Source organism: Cebus imitator, unplaced genomic scaffold (assembly GCF_001604975.1).
Source record: "Cebus imitator isolate Cc_AM_T3 unplaced genomic scaffold, Cebus_imitator-1.0 Scaffold110, whole genome shotgun sequence".
Classification (NCBI taxonomy): Eukaryota; Metazoa; Chordata; class Mammalia; order Primates; family Cebidae; genus Cebus; species Cebus imitator.
In genome coordinates, this window is record NW_016107425.1 from 4,309,046 (window position 1) to 4,321,909 (window position 12,864).

General features: G+C 53.2%; 1 protein-coding gene across 3 annotated transcripts; it reads left to right on the forward strand.

The window, feature by feature from the left end:
- The first annotated feature begins 526 nt into the window (after nt 1–526).
- SP9 (Sp9 transcription factor) lies at nt 527–12,858 on the forward strand. 3 transcript variants are annotated; one of them, XM_037741910.1, is made up of 3 exons: nt 527–2,168; nt 2,519–3,554; nt 10,724–12,858. In XM_037741910.1, the coding sequence occupies exon 3, from the start codon at nt 10,757–10,759 to the stop codon at nt 12,155–12,157; it is 1,401 nt and encodes a 466-aa protein (XP_037597838.1). In that variant the 5' UTR covers nt 527–2,168; nt 2,519–3,554; nt 10,724–10,756; the 3' UTR covers nt 12,158–12,858. The 3 variants fall into 3 exon arrangements, with proteins under 3 accessions (XP_037597838.1, XP_037597837.1, XP_017393734.1); XM_037741909.1 differs by lacking the exon at nt 2,519–3,554; XM_017538245.2 differs by lacking the exons at nt 527–2,168; nt 2,519–3,554 and adding an exon at nt 9,589–9,756.
- Nucleotides 12,859–12,864: the final 6 nt, after the last annotated feature.

Consider the following 12,864-nt stretch of genomic DNA (forward strand, 5'->3'; position numbering starts at 1 on the left):
ATTGTTAGGAATTTCCCTATATAGTTTTATTTAACCTTCATAACAATCCTTCAAAGTTGAAATTATTAGCTTCATTTTAGAGAGGAGGAAACACAAGTTTCAAGGCCCGCCCAAGGTCACAGCACTGTTAAGAGTGGGTCTCAATTCACACCCAGCTCCTGAGACCTCCAAAGGGCTGGTGCTTACCCAGGAACTCTGGCTATCAGCTCTCTTGCCTTTCTTTTCCTTATCCTAGCGTAAAAACAACTGCCACCCAGAAAAGTTTAAGTTGACATTCCCAGTTAAAAGAGTCTGACACCATATTCATCTGTCCTGTAGAGGCAGAGGCCGCACTGGTTTGCAACCGAGTGGTAAAGAGGTCTGCCTAGCTGATGAGGAGGGTTACCGGCTTGGGAGTAGCTTGGGCCCGGCAGAGGGGAGGCTCTGAATGTAGTAATAGAAACACAAAGGTTTTCGGGATTGCGCTGACATTTGTGTTTCATTTCCCTCTTGTTCCAAATGCTATTCAACTTAAGGGAAGAAGAAAGCAGGGAGAGATACCTTATACGAAAACTATTCAATTCCGAAAATTAAAAACAGCCAGCTGCCATCAAATACCGTGGGTCCTTTTTTCAAACTTCAGCTGTAATTTAGTTGGGAGGTTGCAATGGCACTCTAAACTTGCAAATGATGAGTTGACCTTGGAATCCTGCTTATATAAAGCCGGACAATTCCATGCAAGGCGGGTATCTGGTTACAAATGAAGTTATTGATTGTTTATGGCGGACTTGTGCAGGAATGGAGCGGAGAAAGAGGCACCAGGAGAAAGAGAAACTTGCGACGACGGAGTTGCCGAAAGAGAAGTGTTGGCATCTCAAACTTGAGGATCAGCTTCTTGGGCCCCACTCCAGGGTGTGTGTGGGGGGGTCCGGTTCTTTCTGCCGCCGCCCGGAAGATTCTCAGCTAACCCTTCCCCCGCCGAGACCAAGAGGCCCTCACTCTGTGACCACTCCCAGTGCCAGGCTACATTCAGGAACTGACTAGCCGGAGCGATCCGACCACCTCCCCAGACCTGCCCACCCCCTGCTGTGAATCCCTGAGGTTCTTGCCTGGAGAAGGTCCCCTTAAATTAGGAAACTATAGCTATTTAAAAAGAAGCGCAAAATAACCCGCGCTCTGCACGCCCAAGCGTGGCATTCTAGGGAGCTCCCCGCGGGCAAGGAACTCTGTTGCTCCCCTCAGCTGGGGTGGAGAAGAGGGAGCCTGCGTGCTGGGGCCGGGGCGTTGGGAACTTGGGGCAACCCACCTCTAGGGCCCCGCCCCCGCTTTCCCGCCTGCCGGGGAATACCAAATGGGGAACCACCCACCTCCCTGAGGCAGATTTGGGAGGGGAGGGGTCCAGAAGCGGTAGAGTGGGGGTGCAGAGCGTCAGATTCTGCCGCTCGGAAGTCAGTCGGGGGCAATTCCCAGCTCCGCCTCAGGCCCCCGCGTTCGCAGCGCGCTCAGTTGAGGGCGCGGGCCTGGCGCGCGGTGTCAACGCCACGAAGTCATTTGCTTGCCCTGAAGGAGCCGGCCCTCGACCCATTGGAGGGTGGAGATTCCTCGCATTCCCTCCTCCCTCTCCCGCGGGTCGGCGAAGAGACGTGGAATTGAGCTGGAGTGAAGATTCCGCGAGCTCTGTAATTACGCACACACTGAAATCTTCACCGTTGACTTAAGTTACTTGGCGCTGCGAGAGCTGGGGCCCTGCATATTGATTAAATGCAGCCTCTATTTACCTAAATAATAAATGTAGAGATTAGTAACGTTCACTTGATCACAATAATAGGGTTGACAATTAAGGGGCAATGCATCCCAGATGTAGCGGAGCCTATGGGCTGCGTGCGGCGGGCAGAGGGCTTCTCGGAGAGGGGCGCTCCGGCAGTTGCGGCGGCGGAGGTCGTGCAGAGCAGGAAGCGTCGCGGGAGCACAGCGGGAGGCGGAGGGGGACGCCTAGCCTCGTTAAGGTCTTCAGCCACCCGGCCCGGGAGGCTGGAATCTGGCTTTGGGGGACCTGAATGTCCCGACTCCCAGGGAGACATCTGGAGCTCGGAGCCAACCTCCCTGCAGCGATGGCACCTGCCTCAAGGCCGTCTCGCTTGCTGATGCCTGCCTGGGAAGGAGGATGGACGCCGCTGGCATGTGCCTGGGTAAGTGTGTCTGTTTGTCATAAGTGTACATTCTGCATGTGGCAGCGGGGCGAGGGGGAGGCGCACGTGTCTAAAGTGCGCAGAGCTTCCTCTACCCCTACGTATACCCTCCAGTCAACGTTCCAGGAAGCGGGTCAGGGCGGAGGGTATCGGTCCGGACTCTGGAAGGGCGTGGGTGTAACAGGGAAGTCCCATTGTCAGGGTTGCGCTCTACAGTGGCGGAAATCAAGAAAGCATGAACGCGTGGGCCCAGAGCTGGCCTGTTTCCGGATATGTCACGGGGGTGCCGTGGTCCTCGAGAGGAGTCTTAGAACCTATCTTTTTTTTCTTCCCTTCTCACTGAACTGTAGGGTTCTGAAAAGAGGTTCTAGGAAGGAGAGAACTGAAAGGAACTAACTTAGAAAAGAACCCAGGAGTGGAACATGGATAATAAAAGACAGATGAGCACACCCGGGTGTGTGTGTGAAGTCATGATCCATTTGGAAGGGGTTCCAAGCCCTTGGCTACCATCGCATACTGGCTACAAAAGACACACGCAGGTTGCTTCTCTGCTCTTTCCCTCTTCTCTCTGCGCCCCATTATCAACCTGGAAGGCTTCCCATTCCACATTTAGACGCAAACAAAAGGATTTGTCCCAGACACTCACGAACAAGCCGGGACGAAGCCCTTTCCCGCCAAACTACGAAGGCCGGGAAATAAACACAGCCTGCCCAGGCTCTGGGCTTGCGAGCTCGGGAGAGGACTTGGGTGGGAAGAGGATCTAGAAGATCGGAAGGAGGGCGGCAGGAAGAGAGGGAGGGAGGGAGGAAGAAGCTTGGAAAGAGAAGAGGGAGGAGGAAAAGGAGGGACCAGCAGGGCAGAGTTGGACCCGGGGTTCTGCTATAACCGCCCCTCCACGCCCAGGGTCTTTCCATCCCCTGTCCCCCTCCCGCATTTCAGAGCTGAAGGCCGACTGTGGAAGAAGGTGGTTAAACAAAGGGAATCTTCCTCCTCTGGGACGGGTGAAGTGCGTCTGTCCTCTCCTTGCAGGCTCTGGAAAAACTGGCAGGAATTTCCTTGTTGTGAGAAGATGGACGAATGTCTGCAGCCGAGAAGACAACTACAAACAGACTTTGGGCTGTGAAGGCGGGCGGGCGGGGGTGGGGGCGGGGGGCAGCTTTGATCCCTCCAGCTCTGTTGTAATTTTGTCTTCGCCAGATAGATTAGCTGGAACCGCCAGCCCTAGCATGGAGTTCTGTTCTGCGGAGTCCCCTCCCTCCCTACCCCCCGCGTCATCTCGCGCCCGGAGTCGGGTCGCCGCTCCTCCTGAAGTCTCGCTGGAAACTTCTGTGTTCCTGACGTAATTAGGAGGCCACGCAGCTCTCCAACACTCCGTTAAACAAATATGTAAGTCGTCCTCCCCCTCTCTGTGGACAGACTCTAGGGAAGGAGGCAGCTGGGCCCGCTCGGGGTGGTGTCCTTGGCTAGGAGAGTGGTGCCTCTGTGACCTTCGGCTGCCCCTCGGAGCCTTGGTCTTTCTAAGCTCTTCCTTAGAAAGCAGAGAGAGGGGCAGAGAACGTGCACCTCGCCACCCACCGGACAAGCTGAGAGGACCTTGTCTTTGCTTGAAAAGTTTTCTAGATAAATCGCTTGGGTGGTTCTAAGCTGCGATGAACCAGAGGCTGGGCCCTGTTCTCCGGAACAGCCTGTGGATGTAAAGATGAAATCGTCCCCCGCTTTCTTTTTCTTCCGGTATAAATCAGTGATACAAATCATTCACATTGTTTAAGGTACATTGATCAATCTAATGGCTTGTAGTAGGCTCCTAATTGCCACTTGCAGAATCCTGCAGGCTCACATTTGAACAGGGAAGGTTCCAGCCAAGTCCATCTTAAGGCTTGAGGCTGGGCGATTACAGATCCCAGGAAGAAAGTCTAGATGGCGCGGTTACTCCAGTCTCAGTTCTACAGGGGAGGGAAGAAAGGGGGTGTTAGTGGGGCTATTTGCTGTTCATTTTTTCCCCAATCTCCCTTCTAAATCAGTCACTGATGAATGAGCAAAGCCCATGTGGCGATTTATAGATTATTGTGGACTGAGGATCATTCTGTTAACATCAGAGAAGAAACTTTCCTTACTTGCATCCCCTGTGTTTGTATTTACAGTAAAAACTTCCTTAGTTACAAACTGATATGCTTTTAGCCATACTTTTTTTTTTTTTTTACTTATTTTTAACAGAGCAACACCAGGAGTTGTGATAGGAAATAACTATGGGGGAGGGATGTGCTAACAGCAAGGAAGGAAAAGCCAGACTATCCAAGAGAGTCCTGGAGGTATGCCTACTCTCCTGTTTAACATCTTTTAAAAAAAATGCCTTTTCCAAGCCCTGGAGGGAGAAGGAAAGAGTTGGAAGCCTCCTCAAACCTGCCTATGAAAGGCTAAAACTGAGGAAACTGGTACCCTGGCTAGGAGAAGCTGACTAATGATCAGAATCCTCTGGCCTCTGGCTTTTCTTGATATTAGAGTCTATGTGAAAAGATTGCTTTAACATCTCCAAAGTTCCATTAGAGTTGGCTGAGACAATACATGTGCATCATTTTGGTAGAGATGCTCTTAAAAAAAAGAAAGGCACTACAGAATGCTGCATTTGCTTAGGTCTAAGACCCTTCTGTGGTAGTTGGTGAGGGAGGGAGGAAAGTAAAACCCCAAGCTGAATAGGCCCCCCATAGTTTCCGAGTGATGCAGTAAACAAATCCATGATGCTTGTTGAATAATCTTCCAATAATTGCAGTCATTAAAATCATCACACAGTCTACAGTCACCTTCCTTCCTTTGACACACCAGCCTTTCCCTTAATTGTTAATGCATTTTTGGCTCAGATAAACAGATCGGGGCAAGCTTAAAATATATGGCCCAGATACATCTAGCAGCAGAAAATTAGTTATGTAACAAACGTTTGGACTGTTCTTAATAGACTAGGGGTTTTCAATTTCTTCAGCAGACCCTACAGAGGCAAGAAAGATTTGCATCTTCTACCACTGCTAAATGGCAGTGACGCCTCTGAGATACAGAAAAAAAGATGAAAGTCCCATTGGCCTATTGATTCTTCCTGGCTCTTTCATTTGCAAGGGCTGGGCTGGAATTAGGACATTATAAAACAAATACGAAATGAAAGCTCAACAGAAACTGTGGGAGAGTTTCTTAATTTTCAATTAATTTTCTCCATCCATTTGATCTCAACAACTGGTGCTTTAAAAAAATATAAATATGTGTTAACTATAAAAGATTTCCTTCTAATCAAAGGCTGTATTTCATTTTCACCCACTGACAAGACTCCAACTGTGGGAAGGATTCACCCGACTCAACAGGCATTATGGACCTTCCTGGGCTTCCTTCTTCCTTGCTCATGGCAGGCAACGTGGGTACACAAGGGCAGCTTTTTCTTTTTTTTTTTTTTAACTCAAGTTATTAATGTATCTCCCCTACTCCCACACGGTGCTGACCTGATAATCACTGCTCTAGTGAAGATCATGCAAATGAAAAGCATAATTAATTGCACAAATGATTTAAAAAGGAGCGCTGTGGCTTAGGAAATAAATAAAGGCAGTTGAGAGGACAGGTCAGATTTTTATAGGCTGGGCTCCCATCACCCCCCACCCCGCAGGCCTCCTGGTCCTGGTGGTCCAGACTTTGACTGGCTGTAGCCAGTCTGGCCAAGGCAAACATTTTCCGTTCCTCCTCCCCCAACGCCTCCCCTTCAATGGTATTCTGGAGTCCTCCAACTCCACCTCACCTCCCCCTACCCCACCTCACCCCACCCCAGTGGCGAATATCTGCTGCTAAATTCTGCCAGGTTAAAGCGCCGGGGAGACTGGGTAGCCACCTAATATTTAACCAGCTAGTATATCGAGTTATTCAGAAAATAACTGGTCCTCCCAGTTGCCACTCTGCTTCCTGCACATGAGGGAGAAGCATTTTATCTGTGGCTTAGGAGGTCCAATCCTTCCGATCAGAGCTAATGACTGAATTGTTTCCCTGGCTTTGCCTTCTAAACACAGCAACTTGAGCAGTTGCTCAGATCAAAGCTTTCGGGAGAGGCAAGATGGGAGAAACAATATTTGTTCAAAGGAAGTGAACTCTTCCCTTTAATTACCCTATTCTTCCTTATTAGGATTCGTATTGAAATTTTTTGCAAAAAAATTATGTTGATTTAACCATAGTGTATTTATGATGTAAATATATTCCAAGATGAAAACGTCACAGATCAATTGTAAAGGACCCGGATACATAATTTTAAAAAATCAGTTTCAGTGTATATGAGGTTCTCACCCCACTTTCGCTGCTCAGTCAGATTTGTTTATGCAGAATCGACATTTAATAGTGCTAATTGCACTCCAGTTAAATTGCCCTGATTGCAGAAAGGGAAGCAATTTTCGTGCTCTCTGTCTGGGTTTGGAAGAAATTGTTTTATATTCACCTCTTTATAAAGAAGTGGAGATAAGGCACCGGGGCCTTTGCACAAATTGCACTTAGGGGCTGACTGGCAGCATTCAGGCGCTATAATAGAGCATTATTTGGCCGTTTTGAATAATGTAAAGCGTTTGCTGAAAGCTATTCTCCTGAAAATTGCTTTAACTTTTAAAAGGGTGATGATTCACTCCAAACCAGGCCTTTGTTACATTGTCATTATTTCCCCAAATGTTTTAACAGTCAGCTCAACACTTTAGCATAACACATTGATCTTTGTTTAAAAACTAGATTTTTTAGAGGATTAAAAAAAAAAATCTGTCAGATGAAAAAAATCTGGACTTCCTCCGAAAGATTTCCTTGGGGCCCCAATTTAGAGTTGAAGTGGCCCGGGTGTTTGCCTGCATTCGTTTGGAAGATTTCCCTAACTTTTATTGTGATGCAGACGCGTGTTATCTAAAGGAATATGCGAGTGCCCACGTCTAGAGTCTGACAGCTGGAACTACGGGGAAATGGCGGGAGGGGGAGGGGAGAGAAGCAAAGGGGAGGAGGAGAAGAGGAAGGCGAGCAGGGCGCCGGGAGCCCGAGGTGCTTGCAAGAACTGTTTTAAATGGTTGGCTTGAAAATGTCACTAGTGCTAAGTGGCTTTTCGGATTGTCTTATTTATTACTTTGTCAGGTTTCCTTAAGGAGAGGGTGTGTTGGGGGTGGGGGAGGAGGTGGACAGGGGAAACCTCGGGGCTTCTCCTCCCCAGGCTGCACAGGGTGAGTCGGAAACGCCTCGCTGCCACTTAACAATCCCTCTATTAGTAAATCCACGCGGAGACTCTATGGGAAGCCGAGGGCCAGTGTCTTCTTCCAGGACAGAAGTCACCTGTTGGGAACGGCTCCCGGGTCCCCCTGCTGGGCTTTCCAGCTCTTCCAGGCGGCCCGATTTCTCCTCCACCCTCCACCCCGCGTCCCCCAGAGACTTTTCACACCTCCCCACCCCTATTTCCACCTCAATCTCCCAGGGCACAGCACTTCATTGACAGCCGCAAGAGCCTTCTCGTTCTCTTCTGTCCCTTCTCTTCCTCTGTGCTTTCGCCACCTTAAAAAAGAGAAATAAAAAATAAAAAAAGACAAACCATTCCGAGCAAAAGTATTTTAACAGGAATCCAAGAAAGCGACCCACATAGTCCCCACCCACGGAGCGCACCAAGATGCACCCAGGCTCCATCACAGGGCCGAGAGCAGCGCCACGCTGGTCGTACTGTTGGGTCAAGAGATCTTGCAAAAGACGAGAGAAAACACGGAGGCACAGTTCCACGTCCTTGTCACTTGCACCCGCTCCAGGGCAACTCGTCTTTTGCACCCGAGCATTTGGGGTTGATAGTTGAAGTTTTTTTTTTTTTTCCCCTAAGAAGCAGGGTGTGGGTTTAGTGGGGTATGTGCTACATTAAAACCAGTGCCCAGGTCTGTCCGAGGGCGCGCTGGTATTTCTGGTTCAAAAACAGCTTCTGGCTAACCTGGAGAAGAAAGAGAAAGCGGGGCCAAGAAAGAGAAAGCGGGGCCAAGAAAGAGAAAAACAAGCAGTTCAGCGGTTGCTGGGGGACTCGAAGCTTCACCTTGCTCTGTTTGAGGACACCTCTTTTCACACTGACAAGGTCCAAGGAGGACTTCAGGATGCTTCCAGCCTGCAAAATGTGGAGGCGTCCATGTGTGGCCTGGTCCTCCACCCTCCCGGGTGACAGTCCTGGAAAGGTTTCTCAGGCACGTCCGTGAAAGCAGGACACTAAGGGGGAGCCTACCTCTTAACGCGGCGCACTTGCCCTGCAGACGAGCCTCTAGGCCCTGGCGGTCTGGAGTGGGAGTGGATTGGAGCTGGGACAAGAAAACTCCACTCTAGGGTGAAACGCGACATGCAAATCTTCACCGGGTTAAACAAACAGCCGAGCAAGCTGCAGCTTCAGCGGAGGTGGAGGTGGGGGCGGACGCCGCTCGCGCTGGTCTCTGTTTCCAAAGTTGTTACAATGTGAAAATAAGCGGCTTCGTGCAGCGTGTTGTATGGGCTGATGCCTCCCACCCCCACACCAGCCCCCAGCAAAACCCGGCAGATAATCAGCACATCCCACTGTTTAGTCATATTTGACAACTGGGTTAACCTGGTATCTAAGCGCTGGCGAAACCGTACAAAGGGTGCCCTCAATTACCACCAGAAGCCTCTAGAGTGAGTGGCACTTGTATTACCCCCCGGGTCAGAGGCCAGAGCGACAATTAGGAAGACACTTACACCGCTGGGGGGAAATGGCGGGATGCAGCAGGCTCCAGGACTTCCCAACAAATCTGTGGGTGTAAACCTGTATATAGAGGCCTATTTCGCTTCTCTCGGAGGAGCTCTCTCTTCGCGCCCCTCCCCAGTGTAACTGTGAGAGTAACACTGAATCCAGTAGAATAAAGAATTGGGTAGAAGACACACGAAAATAAAAATCACAAGCAAGATTGATAGATACAAGCTGAAGTTGTGCTCTGTAGGCAAGAGCCTGGACACACAAAGTGAGCGCTGACATTTCTGTCACCACTTGAGCCTTGCTGGTGCGGCCTCTGCCTCGATGTCTCCTCCCCTCCTGCCTCCTTTCCTACAAGTGGGGAGTCGAGTAGGACTGTCAACTCTAAGTTGCAAAATCTCGGTGTGGCTTGTGTGTGTGTGTTGGGGGGGGTGCCTGTGGTTGGGTTTCATTGGTACTTAAACCTGTCTTGGTGCGTGTGTGTAAATTTTTAATTGCACTGTAATTTCTTCAGTCCCCAGCCCCCCCCCCCCCCCTGCCCACCCCCACCCGCAGTCCTAGCTTGCGGACTTGACTGGCACGCGCCGGGAGCCCGGGCTCGGGCCCCTCGGCGCGTCTGATTGGCTGCGGGGCAGCTCCCGTCTGCTCTGCCTGCGCCCTCATTGGGCGAGAGGCACAGCCAGCGGCACTTCAAAGCGGGTGCTCCTCGCACTTAGGCTGAGTTTAGCCGGCGGGAGCCCGGAGTCCGCTCGGCGCGAGCGCGGGGACGCGGGAGCCGCGCGGGACCCAACCAATTTTTCCGAGCAGCCGCCAGGCTCAGCCCCGCTCCCAGCCTTGCTGCGCAGCCAGAGACCTGCTATGGCCACGTCTATACTCGGGGTAAGTCGCAAGCGCGGCAACGCATTTGCTTGTTTTAACCGGAGTAATTTTTCGTTATGGCTTCTGGGGTCTGCGGCTCCCGAGAAACTGTTGCTGCTGGACTGCAGCTTCAGCTTCTATTAGCACTTTCCACAATTCTGGGACTGATTTTTTCCCAAGTTTTTGGAACCCAGCAGATGCCTTTGCAAGAAAAGGCCTTCTTAAGCAAGTCCTTTTTTATTTTGTTTCAAAGAAAAGCTAGAGGGTTCTTTTCTTCCCCTGGTGATTTATACCCCACCCCCGGCCTTGCTTATTACGCGACAGAGGTGTTTCCAGAAAACAGTCTTAATCGTTTTGCAGTCCATCTAGTCAGGCTAATAAACATTTACATTTCCGCGGCTCCCCAATTCACCCATGACTTTGAAATATGTTGCTGGCCGCTTATCCTCGTATTGTTGTTTTCATAATCGCTGTGTTTGTGTGTGTGCGTAAACTTTAAAACCAAACGTTTTCTATTAAGTCAAGTCGTAGCCACCCTGGAGTGCTGCAAGTTTCGCCCGTCCCTGGCAGCTCTTTCGGCCGCCTCCGCCCTCACCTGGTGTTTGTTGTCTCTGTTTACCTTCGTGCTTCACCCCAAAGGGCGACTTGGGGTCTTCTGGGAGAGGAGCCGGTTTACGGCGACAACCAAAGTCCGGCTGTAGGCAGGGTTGCAGCGACTGAGGCGGGGAACCGGAGGCATCTTTGATTTATAGGCTCAGCGAAGAGCAACTTTCCGGCGCCCGGACCTTCGTCCCTGTGATCGCCCCTGCCCCGCGCGGGCCACGGCGACTTCTCTGCGAGCGAGTGGGGAGGAGGCGCGAGCCGGGGAGCCACGGCTCCCCCGGGAGCCGCCGCAGGGGACTAGGTTGCTCACGGGTGCACTTTGTTTCTTCCCCACTTCCTCCTGCCCTCCTCCTCCTTGCTCCCTCCCCCATCCCACCCACTCTAGGAAGAGCCGCGCTTTGGAACGACCCCGTTGGCCATGCTGGCGGCGACCTGCAACAAGATCGGCAACACGAGCCCGCTGACGACGCTGCCGGAGTCGAGCGCCTTCGCCAAAGGCGGCTTTCACCCCTGGAAGCGCTCCTCGTCCAGCTGCAACCTCGGCTCCAGCCTCTCGGGTTTCGCCGTGGCCACCGGGGGCCGTGGCTCCGGCGGCCTGGCGGGCGGCTCGGGCGCAGCCAACAGCGCCTTCTGCCTGGCCTCCACGTCGCCCACGTCGTCCGCCTTCAGCAGCGACTACGGCGGCCTCTTCTCCAACTCGGCGGCGGCCGCGGCGGCGGCGGCCGGGGTGTCCCCGCAGGAGGCGGGTGGCCAGTCGGCCTTCATCTCCAAGGTGCACACGACGGCGGCCGACGGCCTGTACCCTCGCGTGGGCATGGCGCACCCGTACGAGTCGTGGTACAAGTCGGGCTTCCACTCGACGCTGGCGGCCGGCGAGGTGACCAACGGCGCGGCGTCGTCGTGGTGGGACGTGCACGGCAGCCCAGGCTCGTGGCTGGAAGTGCAGAACCCCGCTGGGGGGCTCCAGAGCTCGCTGCACTCGGGCGCCCCCCAGGCCTCGCTGCATTCGCAGCTGGGCACCTACAACCCCGACTTCAGCTCGCTCACGCACTCGGCCTTCAGCTCCACCGGCCTCGGCTCCTCCGCCGCCGCCGCCTCGCACCTGCTCTCCACCAGCCAGCACCTGCTGGCCCAGGACGGCTTCAAGCCGGTGCTGCCCTCCTATTCGGACTCCAGCGCCGCCGTGGCAGCCGCCGCTGCCAGCGCCATGATCTCGGGCGCCGCGGCCGCCGCCGCCGGGGGGAGCTCCGCACGCTCTGCCCGCCGCTACTCAGGCCGCGCCACCTGCGACTGCCCCAACTGCCAGGAGGCAGAGCGGCTGGGCCCGGCCGGGGCGAGCCTGCGGCGCAAGGGGCTGCACAGCTGCCATATCCCGGGCTGCGGCAAGGTGTACGGGAAGACGTCGCACCTGAAGGCGCACCTGCGCTGGCACACGGGCGAGCGGCCCTTCGTGTGCAACTGGCTCTTCTGCGGCAAGCGCTTCACGCGCTCGGACGAGCTACAGCGGCACCTGCGGACTCACACGGGCGAGAAGCGCTTCGCTTGTCCGGTGTGCAACAAGCGCTTCATGCGCAGCGACCACCTGAGCAAACACATTAAGACGCACAACGGGGGCGGCGGGGGCAAAAAGGGCAGCGACAGTGACACGGACGCCAGCAACCTGGAGACGCCCCGTTCCGAATCCCCCGACCTCATCCTGCATGACTCCGGCGTCAGTGCAGCCCGAGCGGCGGCAGCGGCAGCGGCTGCAGCGGCGGCGGCGGCGGCGGCGGCCTCCGCGGGAGGCAAGGAAGCAGCGTCTGGCCCCAACGACTCTTAGAGGCCGGGCGAGAGGCGTGAGCACGCGAGCGAGTAGAGACACCGAGAACGAACGAGAGGTTCGGAGGGCGAGCGAGCGGGGGACGGGAGGGCATGGGGCTCCAGTGATGCCCCCGGGGCCCGGGCTGGGCGCGAGGTGGAGCTGCGCGGGGCTCTGGGGCTGCGGTTCGCCCGCGGTGCCGGGAGCTCTCCTCCGCCTTCGCGCCCAGATGAGAATCGAACGCGTGGTCCGAAAACAAAAGCGAACCATCCTCCGACACAAACACTTTAAAAACTGTACACCCAGACATATACATACACCGGAGACCCTCAACCACAAGCACGCACACTCGCGCGCGCACACACACCACTCGCCCAAACTTCTCGAGCGAACAGCAGCAATACACAGAAAGGCTCCCTCTTTCCCCACTATCCATGTCTCTCCAACACCCTTCTCTTTCCTTTTCTCAAAAACAAGCCACCACCCAGCAAAGGACTGTCAGAACATTTGAAAACAAACGGGACCGATAAAAAAAAAAAAAAAAACCCTTTGTGTGGATTATATTATATATAAAATGCTCCAAGTTCTGCTTGATATCTACTTACGAGACTTTTTTTTTTCCTAAAAAAGGAAGCATCAAAAGGCTTAAGGTGAGAAATTAAACTGGAAGTCTAGCGACAGTTTCTCTGTATTTCATAACATCTGTATAAATAGGGTTCAAAGATTGT

What these genes read in the sequence shown, in the direction of transcription:
- SP9 (XM_037741909.1), top strand. Translation starts at nt 2,037, where the DNA reads ATGTCCCGACTCCCAGGGAGACATCTGGAGCTCGGAGCCAACCTCCCT. An exon ending in CGCCGCTGGCATGTGCCTGG is followed by an intron (nt 2,169 to 10,723) that starts GTAAGTGTGTCT and finishes CACCCACTCTAG; the next exon opens with GAAGAGCCGCGCTTTGGAAC.